This window comes from Dermacentor silvarum, chromosome 1 (genome assembly GCF_013339745.2).
Source record: "Dermacentor silvarum isolate Dsil-2018 chromosome 1, BIME_Dsil_1.4, whole genome shotgun sequence".
Lineage (NCBI taxonomy): Eukaryota > Metazoa > Arthropoda > Arachnida > Ixodida > Ixodidae > Dermacentor > Dermacentor silvarum.
The window spans coordinates 132073145-132088228 of record NC_051154.1 but is presented as its reverse complement, the minus strand read 5'-3'; the positions used below and the strand labels follow the sequence as shown (position 1 = coordinate 132088228).

Genomic DNA, 15084 nt, shown 5'->3' with positions numbered 1-15084 from the left:
CTTAATGGGTGATAGTTGGGACACCCTGTATGAACCAACACCAGAATGTAAAAATGCATTGACCCACTGACTGATCTACAAGTATCGCATTCTTAGCATCTCATGCTTTAGAGATTCAGGTTTATTTAAAGCTTATACATCACAATTGACTGGGATTTTTTTAATTATATACCTAATTGTCTAGAAGCACATAACCGAGTGTAGTTATTGCAGATACAATATACCAAGTAAAAATAATTGAATGTTGAATTTTACGATAGTATTACTGCAAAAGACAACCCACCTTGCAATTTGTATAGGCGTGTGCAAATATTTGAAACATTTTGATAACAGATTGTATACATTAATATTTGAGTTCTTGAATAAGCACTCTTCAAGATTTTGAATATAACATACCATACTCGTGTGGCAGCGAGAGAAAAGCATATCAAAAGCTAAGAGGTGTCAAGCCTCTGCTGAATTGTGGTGGGAATGGACAAGAAAGCATATGCCAATATTGAACCATGCAGCTGGCCTATTTTTGGAGGTTGCAACTTCTTTTTTTAGCAGAAGTGAGTTTGGAATAACATAATGCAACTGCTACCATTTCGCTGAGGAGCTGAACTCCATGGCAAGTTGAACCCAACACTTGCTTTCCCTGTGACTTCCCAGACAAATAGTGCTACAAGAGACACTCCTTTTTTTTTTGTGTGTGTTAGGGAAACGTTAGCGGCTCAGCATGACCTTTCGCTTTTATTATGTGTCTCTTATTGTTCATTTTAGACAAAAACTTGCAGTTCTGCACAGACATACAGTAAATTGCACACCTGAATGAATGTCCTCTTTTTAGGCTTTTTCTTTTGTGCCTTGACTTGTTTCCAATCCCTTAACCCGTTTAATGCCGATGACGAGGTAACTTATCACACGAGCCTTCTCTGGTGCTGATGACGAGTTAACTCATTGTGAACTTGCTGCAATTTTTGAACATGACTATGCGTGCAGTTTCTTGTAATTTTGACAAATAAATAATCCACAATGACTTTTGCTATTATTTTTCAACAACACCAGTAAAATTGCAATAGGCATTCCTTATACATTCTTTAGACAAAAATTAGGACAAAATATGCGGATCTAAAAAAAAATTACGCTTTTACAAATTTTTTTCGGCACAGCAGTTAAGTTGTTAACTTCTAAAAGCCATCACTAAAATTGCAATGATGGATATCTGTACCTTGAGCGCCTTTCTGCCCAGCTGTTTCTTGTGTCGCACGACTCACAACCACGCAGTTGTGCGCCTCCAAGATAGGCGGAGTGGAGCAGTGTGTCCCACCATATATTTCACAGTTAGCTAGCCATACCAAATTCTGTCGTGCTTTATGAGCTGTGGGATTAGCTTCAGTGCAACATGTTGTCTTCCAGGTAGCAGATCCAGGTTTGGATCGTGGTCAGGGTGCGATTTTTCTCATAGTGCACATAGCCATTTTCACAGATTCTACGAAGCCACGCAACACAGCATTAAGAGCTATTCACTGTGAAAGGCGCGATTTGCAGCTTGTCGAGGCTGTAATATTTGGTGTTGTCTTAAACCACAAACAATGTCACACAGTAAAACAAGTAAAGAAACTTGACACCTGCAAGCGAAGTACCTTGAGACCACAGCGGATTGAATCAAGTGAGGTGGCTTTTTTCGCCATGTACTCAAGCACTGAGCAGACAATAGTTGTCTGCCAAGCATATGGCATGCACTTGTTTTTTGTTTTTTATCCGACAGAAACTCGGCTAATTTGACACTGTTAAAAAACCCATAGGCTTGCCTTGCAATAGTGGCTATTCCGAGTGGGAATTGTGTGTAATAGTTACTCCCTGCATATTTTCATCTATGGGAAAGTAGCATTGTGCAAGTTTTGAAGTGCCTCTTCAAAATATCTGTAACCTCTCTTACTCATGTGGTTTCTGTTTATAGTGTCCTGATTTTACTTTACTATTCTGCCTCAGTCAGTGCACTGTTTAGCCTTACTTCTAGCTTCATAACAGCATTAAGTCAAGCCTACTGGTAAGCCAACATGCATAACTTTATACTGCACATGTACTCTGGAAGCAATTGAGATGTAATGTCAGTCTATTTAATTGGAGATGGCACCCCTGCAGTCATGGCAAAAAGCAATGCCACATGGACTCTTGCACAGAAGTGTTACGTGGAAAATGCTCATTTTCAGTGCCGAGTGCTTCAACAAAAATTGGAAAAGCTCAAGGATATGAATAACGTTAAATGCTGGTAAAGGTAAAATGGTTGAAAACAACATGAAATAATATTACACTGTTTCAACTATGTGTTTGTTTTCCACCACTTCTAAACTAGTGGATCTGCCTTCTGCCGATTTTTCTCCCTGCAAGAAGCCAGCTCGTGCCTCATGCAAAGAAATTTACGCAGATGTTCTACGTGCGGCAGAAAAAGTTAGATCATTTCTCCCAGTGGTGCAATGGCAGAGTTTCCTTATGTAAGTGCTCATACACATTCTAAAGAAATTTTTTTCAGACTGTAGTAGAATTTGATTCGGAGTCCAATGTCTTTTTTTTTTTTCTTGTTCCGAAACAATAGCACTTGCCCGCTATGAGGAATTGGCCAAGGAGCAGTCAGCTTTAAAATAATCTTGAAATATTTATCTTATAAATTAAACTGAAACTTTAGATATCAAAGTATTGATGCACAAATTCGCCAGTTTCATTCCACCTGTGTACTTGTAGGGGACAAAAGTGATCATGTCCTACAGGATAAAGGCTTCTCCCAGAGATCTGAGATTACCTCTGTCCTGCATAAGCCAAATTCATGCAATGCCTGCAAATTTCTTGATCCCCACACAGTATGTAATCTTTTGTCATCCTTGACTGCATTTTCTTTCCTTTGGTACCCATTCAGCTACTCGTATAGATGTATAGAGGTTGTCTATCTGCAAGAAACTCTTGTTCCGGAAACTATTAGAAAATATTTAGTTTGGTGCTTTTATAATTTTATTTATGTGTGGCTTGCACATCCCTAGATTTAGTCTATGGTGCAGTGAGCATGTAAAATGCGGCTGTTTTGTGCAGAATGAACTTATATGCTTAGCATCATCAAAAGTTTGCAAATTGAAACAAAGCAATTTCACTTGGTGAACAGCACTTTTAATCAACTGGTACATATGATGTACGATATACGACAAGCTCCATATTTACATGACTCAAGTAGCCTTGCAAGCAAGGCTAGAAAATTAAAAATATTTGAATGTATATTTCTTTAGCTGGAGAAAGGAAGGGGAAAAAAAAAAGGAAAGGTGACTAGATCCTGTACAGGTGACCTACATGCCGCTGGGATACAACGGAAACATCCAATGAAAACCCTGTGCAATAAGTCAGTGCAATTTACATGGACAAGCAGTAGTGACAGTTGAAATAGTGACAACATACTCGTCTCCATAACAATTCTTGGCAAGAAAGGAGGCAGCACTGACAAAGTATTTCATATGAATACAGCTTGAGCCAGCACAGCTTCTTCATGAGAGATTATTCATGCTTACCTAAAGGGCAGAGCCATCTAATATTGCCAGATCTCTTAAGTTCAGAATTGGGAAGATAAAAATAAATAATTGCGAGATAATTTAGAGCTGAAAGTGCTTGCAGAGCAAGCTTTGGGACATCAATTCACAAACTCTCCTGCGCATGAGCACAAAATATCCAAAAACATGTCAATATAAGCATACACGACAGGAACATTCCTCATTGCAGCACTGCAGAGGTAAGCGCAAGCATTTCTTACACTCAATGAGCAGTCTGTCTAGAAGGCTTTGTCATCCAACATTCTGTTGTCATACTTCGTCATACAACATACTACCAGCCTTAGTATGTCTAAAGGCCTTGTCACACTGGCTGTAGCTTGACCGTAGAAAAGTGATTATCAGCAAACAAATATGCTTACTGACAACATTACCTGCTCCATACAAAACAAACAATATATGATCGCTTATTAATGCAACCGGTATGACATTGTGCAGTGGTGGGACAGCACACCATACCATAGTAGTGAGGTGTTAAAAGTCTTATTTAACATGCCAGTTACATTGCTTTAAGCACCATTCATGTTGCACAAATGGATTTATCTCTCAAAACATAGTTTCACAAGCCAAAAACTTAACACAACAAAATTCATGCTTTTTGTGCCAATGCTAAATGAACTGCCCTGTCTGTTTTCAGGGTACTGACACTGAGGAAATGGCAAACTAATGCATCCCAAAAGAAGTATTTTCTCCTTCTCCTTGCTGCCAAAATTTTGGGCCTTTACACAAGCTGAGATGTTTTTTAAGCCAAAATGCTTGTTTACAATTTGTTGTGCAAAGTTGAAAAGCAGAGGGCCCAAAAACACATGCACACACATAAGTATTCTAACGGATACATGGCAAACAAATGGAAGCATTTCACAAAAGTACTTACAAGCAGTAATTGAAGCTTGATACCTTTTGCCAATCTTGCAAATTGGTCTATCTTCTGTGGCATTCTGAAGATGTAAAACCATAGACATAACTAGGAAATGACAGGTAGTATTACCTTTATGGCTTTTGACAGATGATACATATGCCTCATTTTTTGGTGGACTGCATTTAGGGCATGCATTGTTCAAGACGGCAACCAGCTTCAGTATATGGGCTCTAATAAACCTCAAGATATTGCTAATTGGGCCATCCTCCAAACAAAGGTAATATACGTGAAAGAGAAAATATGATTCCTTATGCATTTTCCAGAAGTGACATATAATGTGATGACACAGGGCCTAGCCAAACAACAGTGTAAAAACAGAAAAGCTACACTCCATTGCATACCTTGTGTGTTGCTCAGTCAAAGCCCTGCACTTTTGCACTCCCTATCCATCACTAGATACACGACTGTTAGTGTTCTCTCACATGGATGTCTCTGGCGCCCGGCTTCACAAGAGAAATAAGAATGCGCAACAAACAGCCACTCTGGGCATCTGGTGCTTTTGTTAGCTGCTGTGGTAACTTAAGGCCTAAATAAAACTGTCAATAACTTGCAACACCTTTGGGTATAAGGGTTAGCTGAACTAAATTTGTACCTGAAGATGCAATTAATATTGTTTGGTGGATCATGCAACATACTTCCACTTGCCGGAACTGCTTATCAATGTCTCATAGTATATAGTCCTTTATAATTTTATAGTGTGGCTATTACAGTGTAATAATGAAAGTGTTAAATTAGAATATCGACATTCTTTCTTTTTGTTATGAAGGTCCCTTTAAGCACTTAAGCCATCATCATCATCTGAAAATATTTTTGAGGGAACCATTTTAGCTGAGCAAACCTGACTGTAACATCAACATCCCACCAGCAAATATGTGTTGCTGCAATAGTCACAAGTGTACATGACGATACAACAGGGTGAAGAGCTAGACATGCTGGTGAACAACCACACAAATAAAACTAGAAGGAAACATGAAGACACAAGGTGAAACAAACACAAATAAAACTAGCAGGAAACATGAAGACAGAAGGTGAAGAAGAGAATAGCCCAGCATTGGCCCATCCTCCTCTTCACCCTTTGGTTACCCTTGTGTTATCTGTGTGTGCACAATGATACATGAACTGTTAGATCCTTAAAGCAAAACCAGTTGTGCAGAAAATATTTTTGGTGACAAACGAATTCTTAGCACCTTTCTGGTCACTCTGTCCCAGATTCAATGACAAAGTGCATGAAACATTAAGAGGGACAGTAGCAGGTTACATGACAATGTCAATAGGCAAATGCTGAGACATTAATTGAGCAAAGCAGTAATGGTCGGTAAGAAAGCCTTGTAATGTGTGGTACAAACAAAAAACATTTACTGAAAAACTTAATTCTAGTGTGAAAAAATGTGAATTTCTGCTATGAAGTGTCAAATGGCACTGCCACATTCGCATTAAATGGGCTTTACCTAGTGGTCACAGACAACTGTGCAATGATGTGACAGTTGCTGCTGCGTTGCCTTATTGCCTACAAAAAGCATGATGCCAAACTGTTCAGCTACCTTAACAGTTCTGGGTGCTTTAGTTGTCTTTTTCGTATTTTCTAAAGCACTGCTCAACTAGACTGGCCACTGAACAATGGATTCCACAAGTAGTAGACATCGGCACAATGGAACCAATTACTGCAGTTATTCCAGCTGTCTCTTTTATTATTATTATTATTTTTGTATGACATACTGAGAATGCTGGCATTGCCTGGCATGCAAGGCAACATGGTACTGTAACAAACACTCAGTAGTACTACAGGTGTTTTTCTTGGCTCTAGAATGAAAAGGAGCATCTTGCTTGGCACCAAATATTAAATGTTGCATGCATGTTGGAAAGGGCAAGATGAGCCATCTTTTTATAGTTGACCCTGTTTACTAATAGTGCTGAACAGTCCAGTTGCAGATGTTCTACTGATCATGCATACTTGGATATCACCGACATAAGTAGAAGCTGCCAGCTAATTCAGTTACAAGTGGTCAAATCACTTGCATAATGTGTGGTCAGAATAACACTCACCACAGGCTCACTCTATATCATGGGACACAACTGTTGCACAACTTGAAAAAAAAAAAAAAAAAGTGCATTCAACAGGTTTCTTGCTATTCAAACATACAAATTCTATAACCAATCAAAACACACAGACTTATCATCACCCTTGAACCTGCAACCCTGAGCAATGAATTGCATAAAAGACCAATGATATAGATACTATTCAAACACAATAGCCATTGTTCTCTGTGCCTGACAATGTTTGAAGTTACTAATATTCAACACGGTCACAAAGCAGGCCACTTGCTATAAAGTATAGAAGCCACACTGCTTGCACAGCACAAGATACATGTCAGGCAGTGCAGCCAGTGCCACCAAGCAATAGCTGCCACTATATGTGATTGAATATACTGCTACGAGAAGTCAACTCATAGCAATGACAGAAGGGAGTGGAGCACTCCCTTCTGGTCAGCTTCCCCACATTTTATATATTCTGGCACAAAGTATATCAAAATATGCAGCTGGTACCAAGCTATCAACTTATACTGGACATGACAGGCTATAACTACAAGTGGCATAAAGACTGGCAGGAGAGATATGAAAACATTTCCTAAGGGAGCAAAAAAAAAAAAAAAAAAAGGAAGAGGGGGGGGGGGGGGGTGACTCCTATGTGGGCGGGGAGTTTCAATGGAGTGGCTAAATTAATTGGGTAGAAGTCTGACTAGGGCTTCTACATGTTCTGGCAGCATTTATCATTAAGCCACTGCTCTCAAATAAACATTTGCCTTTGTTTTGCCTCATTATAGGTGATGGGCCTGGCTTAGCACTTTTCAAGTAGCTCATAAGTTTACTGAGACATTGCAGAGCTGTGAAGTGATAACGATGTAGCAGAGTGAAAAAATTCTCAAGTGTTTTTTCTCCAACATCTACCAGATCCAAGCCAATAACAGTGCCAGAAACTCAGACCATTCCTGCCACAGTTTGACCAGATTTGAAAATTCTAATGCAAAGGATGTGCCTCCATTGCACAATATACAAACAATGCAATTAATAAAAAAAGGGTTTTAGTTCGCAGTGTTTCACATACACAACAATGCATGCACATTGCATACATGTGCAGAAATCGCCACACACGCACTTACAAAATCTTGACATTGTTTCAGATGTGCCAAACACCAGAAGCTTTTCTGCCAAATGAAAAATCGCCAGTGCTCTGCCTGTTACACCATGGCTGTGAGAGTGGCAACTGTACATTACAATGAGCCAACATTGAGCCGCATCTTGGAATGGATGATAGTTCTTGCATTCTAGTCTAAAATTAATACAAATAGAAACCGTGGGGCTTGCATGTAATACAATTCAATGCTGTATCATCTTTCTTTCAGAAAGCATATAGAATATAAACTGAATCATACCTCGGTTTACACCAAATGCAATCGGACATTGTGAGTGTGGCTGGCTTTTCCGTACAATTGCTTATTGCAATAAAAAGCTTTGCTAAAGATAGTGCACTGCAAACAAATGAAATTGATGTTTCCTAATGTGCTCTAGAACCCTAGTATTCAAATAGTGGCTGCAAAGTTAACCATTAGAAAGCTAATAAGCACTAATTATTTCAGAAAAACACAAAAAAATACTGAAGGTTTCTTCAGGTGGCTGCTAACAACAAACACTTGGTTTCACCTGCATAGATGGCTTTGTCTTTTCCCAGTTGATCTCTCTCTCCTTTCGCATCCCTTTACCCCTCCCCTGGTACAGGGTAGCCAACCGGAGAAAACCTCTGGTTAACCTCCCTGTCTTTCCTATACCTTTTTTTTCTCTCTCCCTCTCTATCCCAGTTGATCAAAAGAAAAATGGGCTGCAACGTCCACAAACAACTCCGATGAATGAGAGGGCTGAAGTCTTTGCTTTGGTACAAGACTTTGCTACTATTTGATTTAAATTAAAACAATATGCATACATTGTGGTTTGGAAAGGAGATGGCCATGTGGATAAAGATAGCAATGTTCTTTAAAGTACAATTGCCACCGAATTTAGGCATGAGCTGTTCAGCATGCTGTGGTGCAGCTTTGAAATGCAGGTGAGTGGGAAAAATGGGCAAAGGAATTTCCACATCATGCTCCATGATAGTGGCCATGTCCGCTTTGTTAGAAAAAATTAATAATAATAATAATGATATTATAAAAAAAAAACACACACACACAAGGGGAAAGCAGGAATTTTTTTTATGTCTTTACGCCTTTAAGCAAACTCGAAATATCTTTTTCCAACTATCTTTTCCAACATGACATGTTACACAAAAAGTGCTTTCAAAGTGTTATTGTACAGCTCCTATTGTAAGTGCTAGTGATACAAACCACTAGTGCCAAAAATGAACTGATGTTCAGCTATAATGTCCATGTAACAACTAACTTTCCAATGATTGATTTACTTAATCCCCAGGAATCACATAAAATCAATTCTTTTCGAAGCCCCAAAAGTTACTGTTTACAGCTATGCTGCACACATTTGTAAGAACCATAGTTTGCTAAAGGAAAAACTATACAATCAAAGCAGAGCTCAAAACAGAAAAAACCTAGTCTTTTCCAGCGAAAAAACAAGCTTCAATTCCTTTGGAGAGCTACATGGACAGCCTAATAGTGATGGCACACCCGCGAAACATTAGATCAAAAGATGGAACGGTAATGCAAAAATGATTTACACATTTCCTTTCAAAAGCTGTTCGGACACAAGTAGGTTGTATAGTAGCTGTGTTTGTTTGTTTTAGCAACCATGAAAAATGATTTGCTGCAAAATTTTTTAGCTGTTTATCTTCATGCAACATTCATGACAGTCAAAATGTGTCTCATCTAGCTGAAGCAATTTTCATGTTGAAATGGCAGTTATAGAGACCGTGTGACAAGAGCACGGTGCCAACTTGGCGGTGCTCTGTTGAAGTACTTCGCAAGCTATACTATCTCATAAGCTGGTTGCAGCAGTGTGAAAGCTACACGAATTCTTAGCCAATAGGCAGGCTGAATTCCCCTCGAGATGTGCTCATCCACGCCACATTGTCTGCTCAGCGTGTGCTTACCATCCAGTTACATGCTCCATCGTTGGTGGATTGATGCAAAAAATGTTTTAACTCCGTAACCATAAGCTGCATTTACATGTATGCAACAGCAGGGCTTTGCTTTACCTGTATGCTTTCTCTGCAGTTACCTTGCAGCCTCATTAGCTAGTACGGGCAAATGCCCTTACAAATGTTCACCTGCGCCACAGCGTCTGCTCAGCGTCTACTTAGCATTTGATCACTACTGTCATCACGTATCATGCTAGAGCAGGAGAGTAAATTAATGATGCAGTGAACATATTATAGTGTCAATGCATCACCAATGCTAATGCTGTGGCACCATCTGCCAACTAGAAATCAAACCAGTTTTATGGCTCCGTGTCTGTAGTCCTAGCAGCGTGAAAACAAACAGCCGATCTTAATAATTACGACAAAACATACCTAATGATTTGACCTCAGCTTGAGATGACACTTAGCGATGATAGATTTTGCTGCTTATTTCTTGCTGAGAGGGCGGAGAGCCAGTAACAAGCACGACTTTGGATCGAAGTGTGTGGTTGGCGCTGTAAGGGTGCTGCCATGTTGCCACGGTTAAGGTGGCTATTGCGGTTACTGGCGGCAACTGCCACAGTAATTCTCGATATACGACGTGCATGCGCAAAGGTCCCAACATGTCACGTATCACTGTACCTATCATGTAGCAAGCAAAAATAACATTCTCTAGTGTAGCCAGTTATGCCCGGAACTATATACCGCTGCGCAAGGATATTGCCTGTGTACGCCTCGTACCTTCAGCAGTGCTGCAATGTAGTTGTGAGATGGAGTATAGATGTAGCGTGTAGCATGCGTAAAATAAAATAATTCTCTCTTCACTAACTCTGGCATAAAATATACAAATAATTGCCATACCTATGGCCTAATACATCCAAGATTTTGCATCTTGTTGCTTAGATGATTCAGTAAGGACTGAAAGCAAGAGTGTTGGTGCTGCACTTCAAATGAGCACCAAGAGGGGAAGGGGAGGTGTCGTGTGTGTTCTTTTTGTGAAAAGTACGATGTGTAAAAATACAAACAAAATGAAAACATAATAAACAGGCGATACATTGTGTAGAAATTTTGCATGAATAAAACTTATTGAAAGGCTTTATATAAACTTTGGCACACTTTTAAATCTTCATGTTGTCACTGAAAATCATTTATTCTCAGGCACATTATAGCCTGCGAACAGCCTAGCAATAAGTGCTGCTGACGAGCCAGCTGACATCATAAGCAGGTCATCGCCGAGAAGATTTATGGAGAGAAGCAGGGGACATGCTTGGACTCATAGAAGAAAGCTCAAAAGAAAGCAATAGGATGCACGGTTCAGCCTTGTAACTTCTGATAACATGACAATGAAAGGTTTAATGAATTAGGAATGAATGTGATTTCTGCAATTCAGTTGTCTGCTTTATAAGAACACCTCACAGAGTGCTGGTGATGCAGCTTATGATGTGCAAACTTATGGAGAACTGAAAAATTGGCAAATGGCATGCCGCTGTGTGGGTCCAGCTGGCAGCCAGCACAGTGAGCGAAAAACCGATGGTGCTGGTGGAAAAACAGTCGGGTGGCAATCCTATGCTCTTGGCTGTGTCTAGCTCCTTACAGTTCAATCTCCCATTTGAATTTAATTAGGGATGGTTCTGTGTCCTCTATTAGAAGTCTTCAGTTCAGATGAAACTGAACTAAAATGCATGCATAACTGTAAGCAAAAAAAATATTCTGTATATGGCTGTGCATCCATGTTTTAGGAATAAGAACACTGCTGAGAGATTCTTACAAAAATCTTCGAAAAATGCTGAGAATGCAGAAGTTTCCTAAGAAAATTAAACTTAGTTCGTAAACAATGTGCTCCTGTTTCCTAAGAAAATTAAGCTTAGTTCGTAAACAATGTGCTCCTCGTATGTTCTGTCATCAGCTACAGCTGTCACAGATGGTACTTCCGACTAAATAGTACTGCTTTGCAAATGGTTAAAGCAGCTGGACATTTTCTGCAGATGTTAGTCATTGTAAAGCTTTGTTCACAGTGCACCTGTGCTGTGCTTTGAGAATTAAACTTAAATTGTGTGGTTTAACATCTAGAAACTGTACAGTTGGTTATCAGAGACGCCGCAGTGGAGGGCTCTGCATTAATTTCGACCACCTGGGGTTCTTTCATGTGGACCTATACATAAGCATTCTGGCATTTTGCTCCATTGAAATACAGCTACCATGGCCAGGAATTGAATCCATGACCTTGTGCTCAGCAGCAGAACGCTGTATATCCTGAGCCACCGTGGCAGATGCTTTGTCGATTTGCATCTCCTGCACAGATTTGCGCCCAACACTTATATTTATTAATCTTGTCACTAGATTTTACTGCCTGCTTTAAAAACACATTAGAGTGATTTTTAAGAGGTCAGTACATCGATTTTGCAACATAGTATTTCAGCAATGTCTACTACTACGTGTAGACGTCAGAAACTTTCAGCATGCTATATCCAATGTCAGCATTCTCTTTTGAGAGACCACAGTTTACTTTGCCCAAGTTTTGTTCAATATAATTGTTTTCAACTCCTAAGGTACAAAAAAGATGTGACACAGTGATTCTGACCACAGCAACCGTGACATGCACAGAAAAATGTCATTGCTAATGAGAGCAGCAAGCAATGCGTTAGTGCACAATGTAATGCTGTAATGACCATTGTAGTGCTGACACAGGGCCACCACCGTACAGTAAATATAACATCACAAAGTTCAACTGTGACTGGCAGCAGTTGCTAATCCCAGTCTTCCAGACCAATCACAAATAAATGTTAACATTTTACCAGCAAAAATGCAGTCATAACATCAGATAATTCTGAAAATGCCCTGTCAGAAATTATTTGACACTATCAGAACTAACTTTGTTCAAACAACTCTGGGCCACATTTCTTTCTTTAATTCAATACCTACAATAGATGCATGGGAAAATATATGGAAGCATGTCCCCATTATTGAAAACACACTAGCCCTTCAGTGCAGAGAAACTAACAGTGAATGAAACAAAAGTCAGAACAGCTTCAAAAGTATCAGTAACCCACATTTTCATTCCAATCTGCATGCCATACTCTTTTCTACACTATACCACATTTCTCCAGCAATCAGCTGAAAGCCTGTGGACTCTGCAATGGCTGCATTTGTAGCCATTATATCTCATGAACCAAGCAGCACTGCCAGCAGGCTTGTAGTCTAGAAGCTACAGAGACGCTTCTATTCGTTCCCGGATCTCACTTCGGCACATGGGGCACACTTCCAGCTGCATGGCACATTCACTGCAGAAACCCCTGCACACAGACAAGCACTGAATGTGACATCAATTTTTGCTGGGTAGCCCTAATTCACTGTATTATGTATTTATTACTTTTGTATTTAACAACAGTAAGGACCATGCACTAGAACTGTTAAAACTTAGTTTGAAAGGTTGTATTCAAACATAATATAATGATTATTGCCATAATTTCAGCTCAGGAGGAAGTCTGTATGTGGGTTCACAGCGACACAAAAACTGGTGCAATGCATGTACGGTAATTAGGGGTGTTCAAATAGTGAAATTTTGTAAATGAATCAAACATAAATATTTCAGAAATATGACCTTCGAATATCAAATGTAATATTGAAAGCTTTCTTATTTCTAAAAAAAAAAAAAAAAGTTGTATAAAGCTTGCATGGAGCCCGTTTGGTTAAAAGAGTGAAGCTTATTTACATTGACACATGCACATAATAACATTTGTAACTGGAAGTTCCCAACTGGATAAGAAACGACCGCTTTCAGTTGTTTGGCGCACCACAACAATATGACAGTAATGAAACAAGAGAACAGCACATCGCCAGATGCACGTATAGTACATTAGAGTGTTGTTTTCGTTGAAGGAGAGAAGTTGGATGCTATAGTACCGCACATTACTTTAAAGGGAGTGAAAATATGGCGATATTGGTTGCCTTGCCTAAATCAAGACACCGAATTTGTATATAGGTTGCCTAAATGTGAGGCATTCTTATTGAATGACTGGAAATTATTGAGCTGTAGTTATCTGTCCTGTGCATTCGCTCAGAAACTGCTTCCTCTGAGCAACAACCATGGCTCTCCTACAGCAGAATCAGTTGGAACAGTCCTCACTTTAATCAATCTCTGTCTTTTGAGAGTCTAATTTGTGTTGTTATCTCTTGTTTTCGAGCAGAAATGAATATATTTGACAATTCCGAAAGTTTAATTATTGAATCAAACAGCAAGGACTATTCAATTCACATTCGAAATTTCGTATATTTGAATACACATAACAGTAACCCATCAGCATGCTTCACAGCAGAAGGTATAAAGAATGTCGAAATAAATAAATTCAGGTGCGCAACACAAGCATACATTGACTACGTGAGAATGGTGTTCTTCCCTCTACTACATACTCCACTGGGGCACCAACACTCATCCTAATCAAGTTTTCATTAAACCTGGAGTAATGATACCATAGTTGACCGAGCAGATTTAGTGCCACTTTGAGTGAGTACATGCTGCCTCACTGAATGTCACTTTGGTGGCACAGTACAACACTGCTAAAGGAAAGAATGGCGGTGATGACTGACAGGACAAATATGACTGTTATTTTTATTAGTATTTTGAAAGGTGTCATTAATGTAATGTATCACTACTTGATGCTGTGCTAGTTGTAGTTGGTTTATACAGGGTGTTTCAGCAAACACTTTCAAAATTTGTTTAAGGTTGCCTGTGGCAGATAGCCCAATTCTAGTTAATGAGCTGGTCTACTCGAAGAGGCGGACATTACTTGCTCAAAAAATTGAAATGCATAATCGACTAATCAACAAAAATTCACTAATGAAGTTTTTAACGAATCACCTGATGGCCCATATTGCAATTTACAAATTGCAGCCGTGAAGTTCGCAAGGCGATATCCACTTGGAAATAATTCTGAGGATGGCACCAGTTTTGAGGTATTAATTCCCGAACTTTGCGGAGAAATGCATTGGTGTTCCAGCTAATTTTGTGCTTCAATGCATAAAGCAACGTTTTGTTAAGAAACTAACTGGAACGCCAATGCATTTCTCTGCAAAGTTCGGGAATTAATATCTCGAAACTGGTGTCATCCTGAGAATTCGTTCCAAGTGGGATCCTTGCGAACTCCACGGCTACTATTTGTAAATTGCAATATGGGCCATCAGGTAATTAGTTAAAAACTTAATTAGTGATTTTTGTTAATTATTCAATTTCTTGTGCAAGAGGTAATTAGCTAAAACTTAATTAGCGAATTTTTGTTAATCATTCAATTAGGCATTTCAATTTCTTGTGCAAGTAATGTCCGCCTCTTTGAGTAGACCAGCTCATGAACTAGAATTGTGCTATCTGCCACAGGCAACCTTTAAGAATTTTTGAAAGTGTTCGCTGAAACACCCTGTATGTATTATGGTGTAATAAGACGTGAAACGTGAACAAGGTGTCATTAATACTTTATTTCATAATT

The 15084-nt window shown here is 39.3% G+C and overlaps 1 protein-coding gene across 1 annotated transcript in view; it reads right to left on the bottom strand.

Annotated features, from left to right (window-relative positions):
• Positions 1 to 3119: 3119 nt before the first annotated feature.
• Positions 3120 to 15084, bottom strand: part of LOC119436046 (RING finger and SPRY domain-containing protein 1) — a 74598-nt gene continuing 62633 nt past the window's right edge. Inside the window, exon 15 of the mRNA XM_037702784.2 lies at positions 3120 to 12897. Within this exon, the coding sequence (XP_037558712.1) occupies positions 12810 to 12897 (88 nt within the window). The 3' untranslated portion in view covers positions 3120 to 12809. The remainder of the gene's footprint in view (positions 12898 to 15084) is intronic.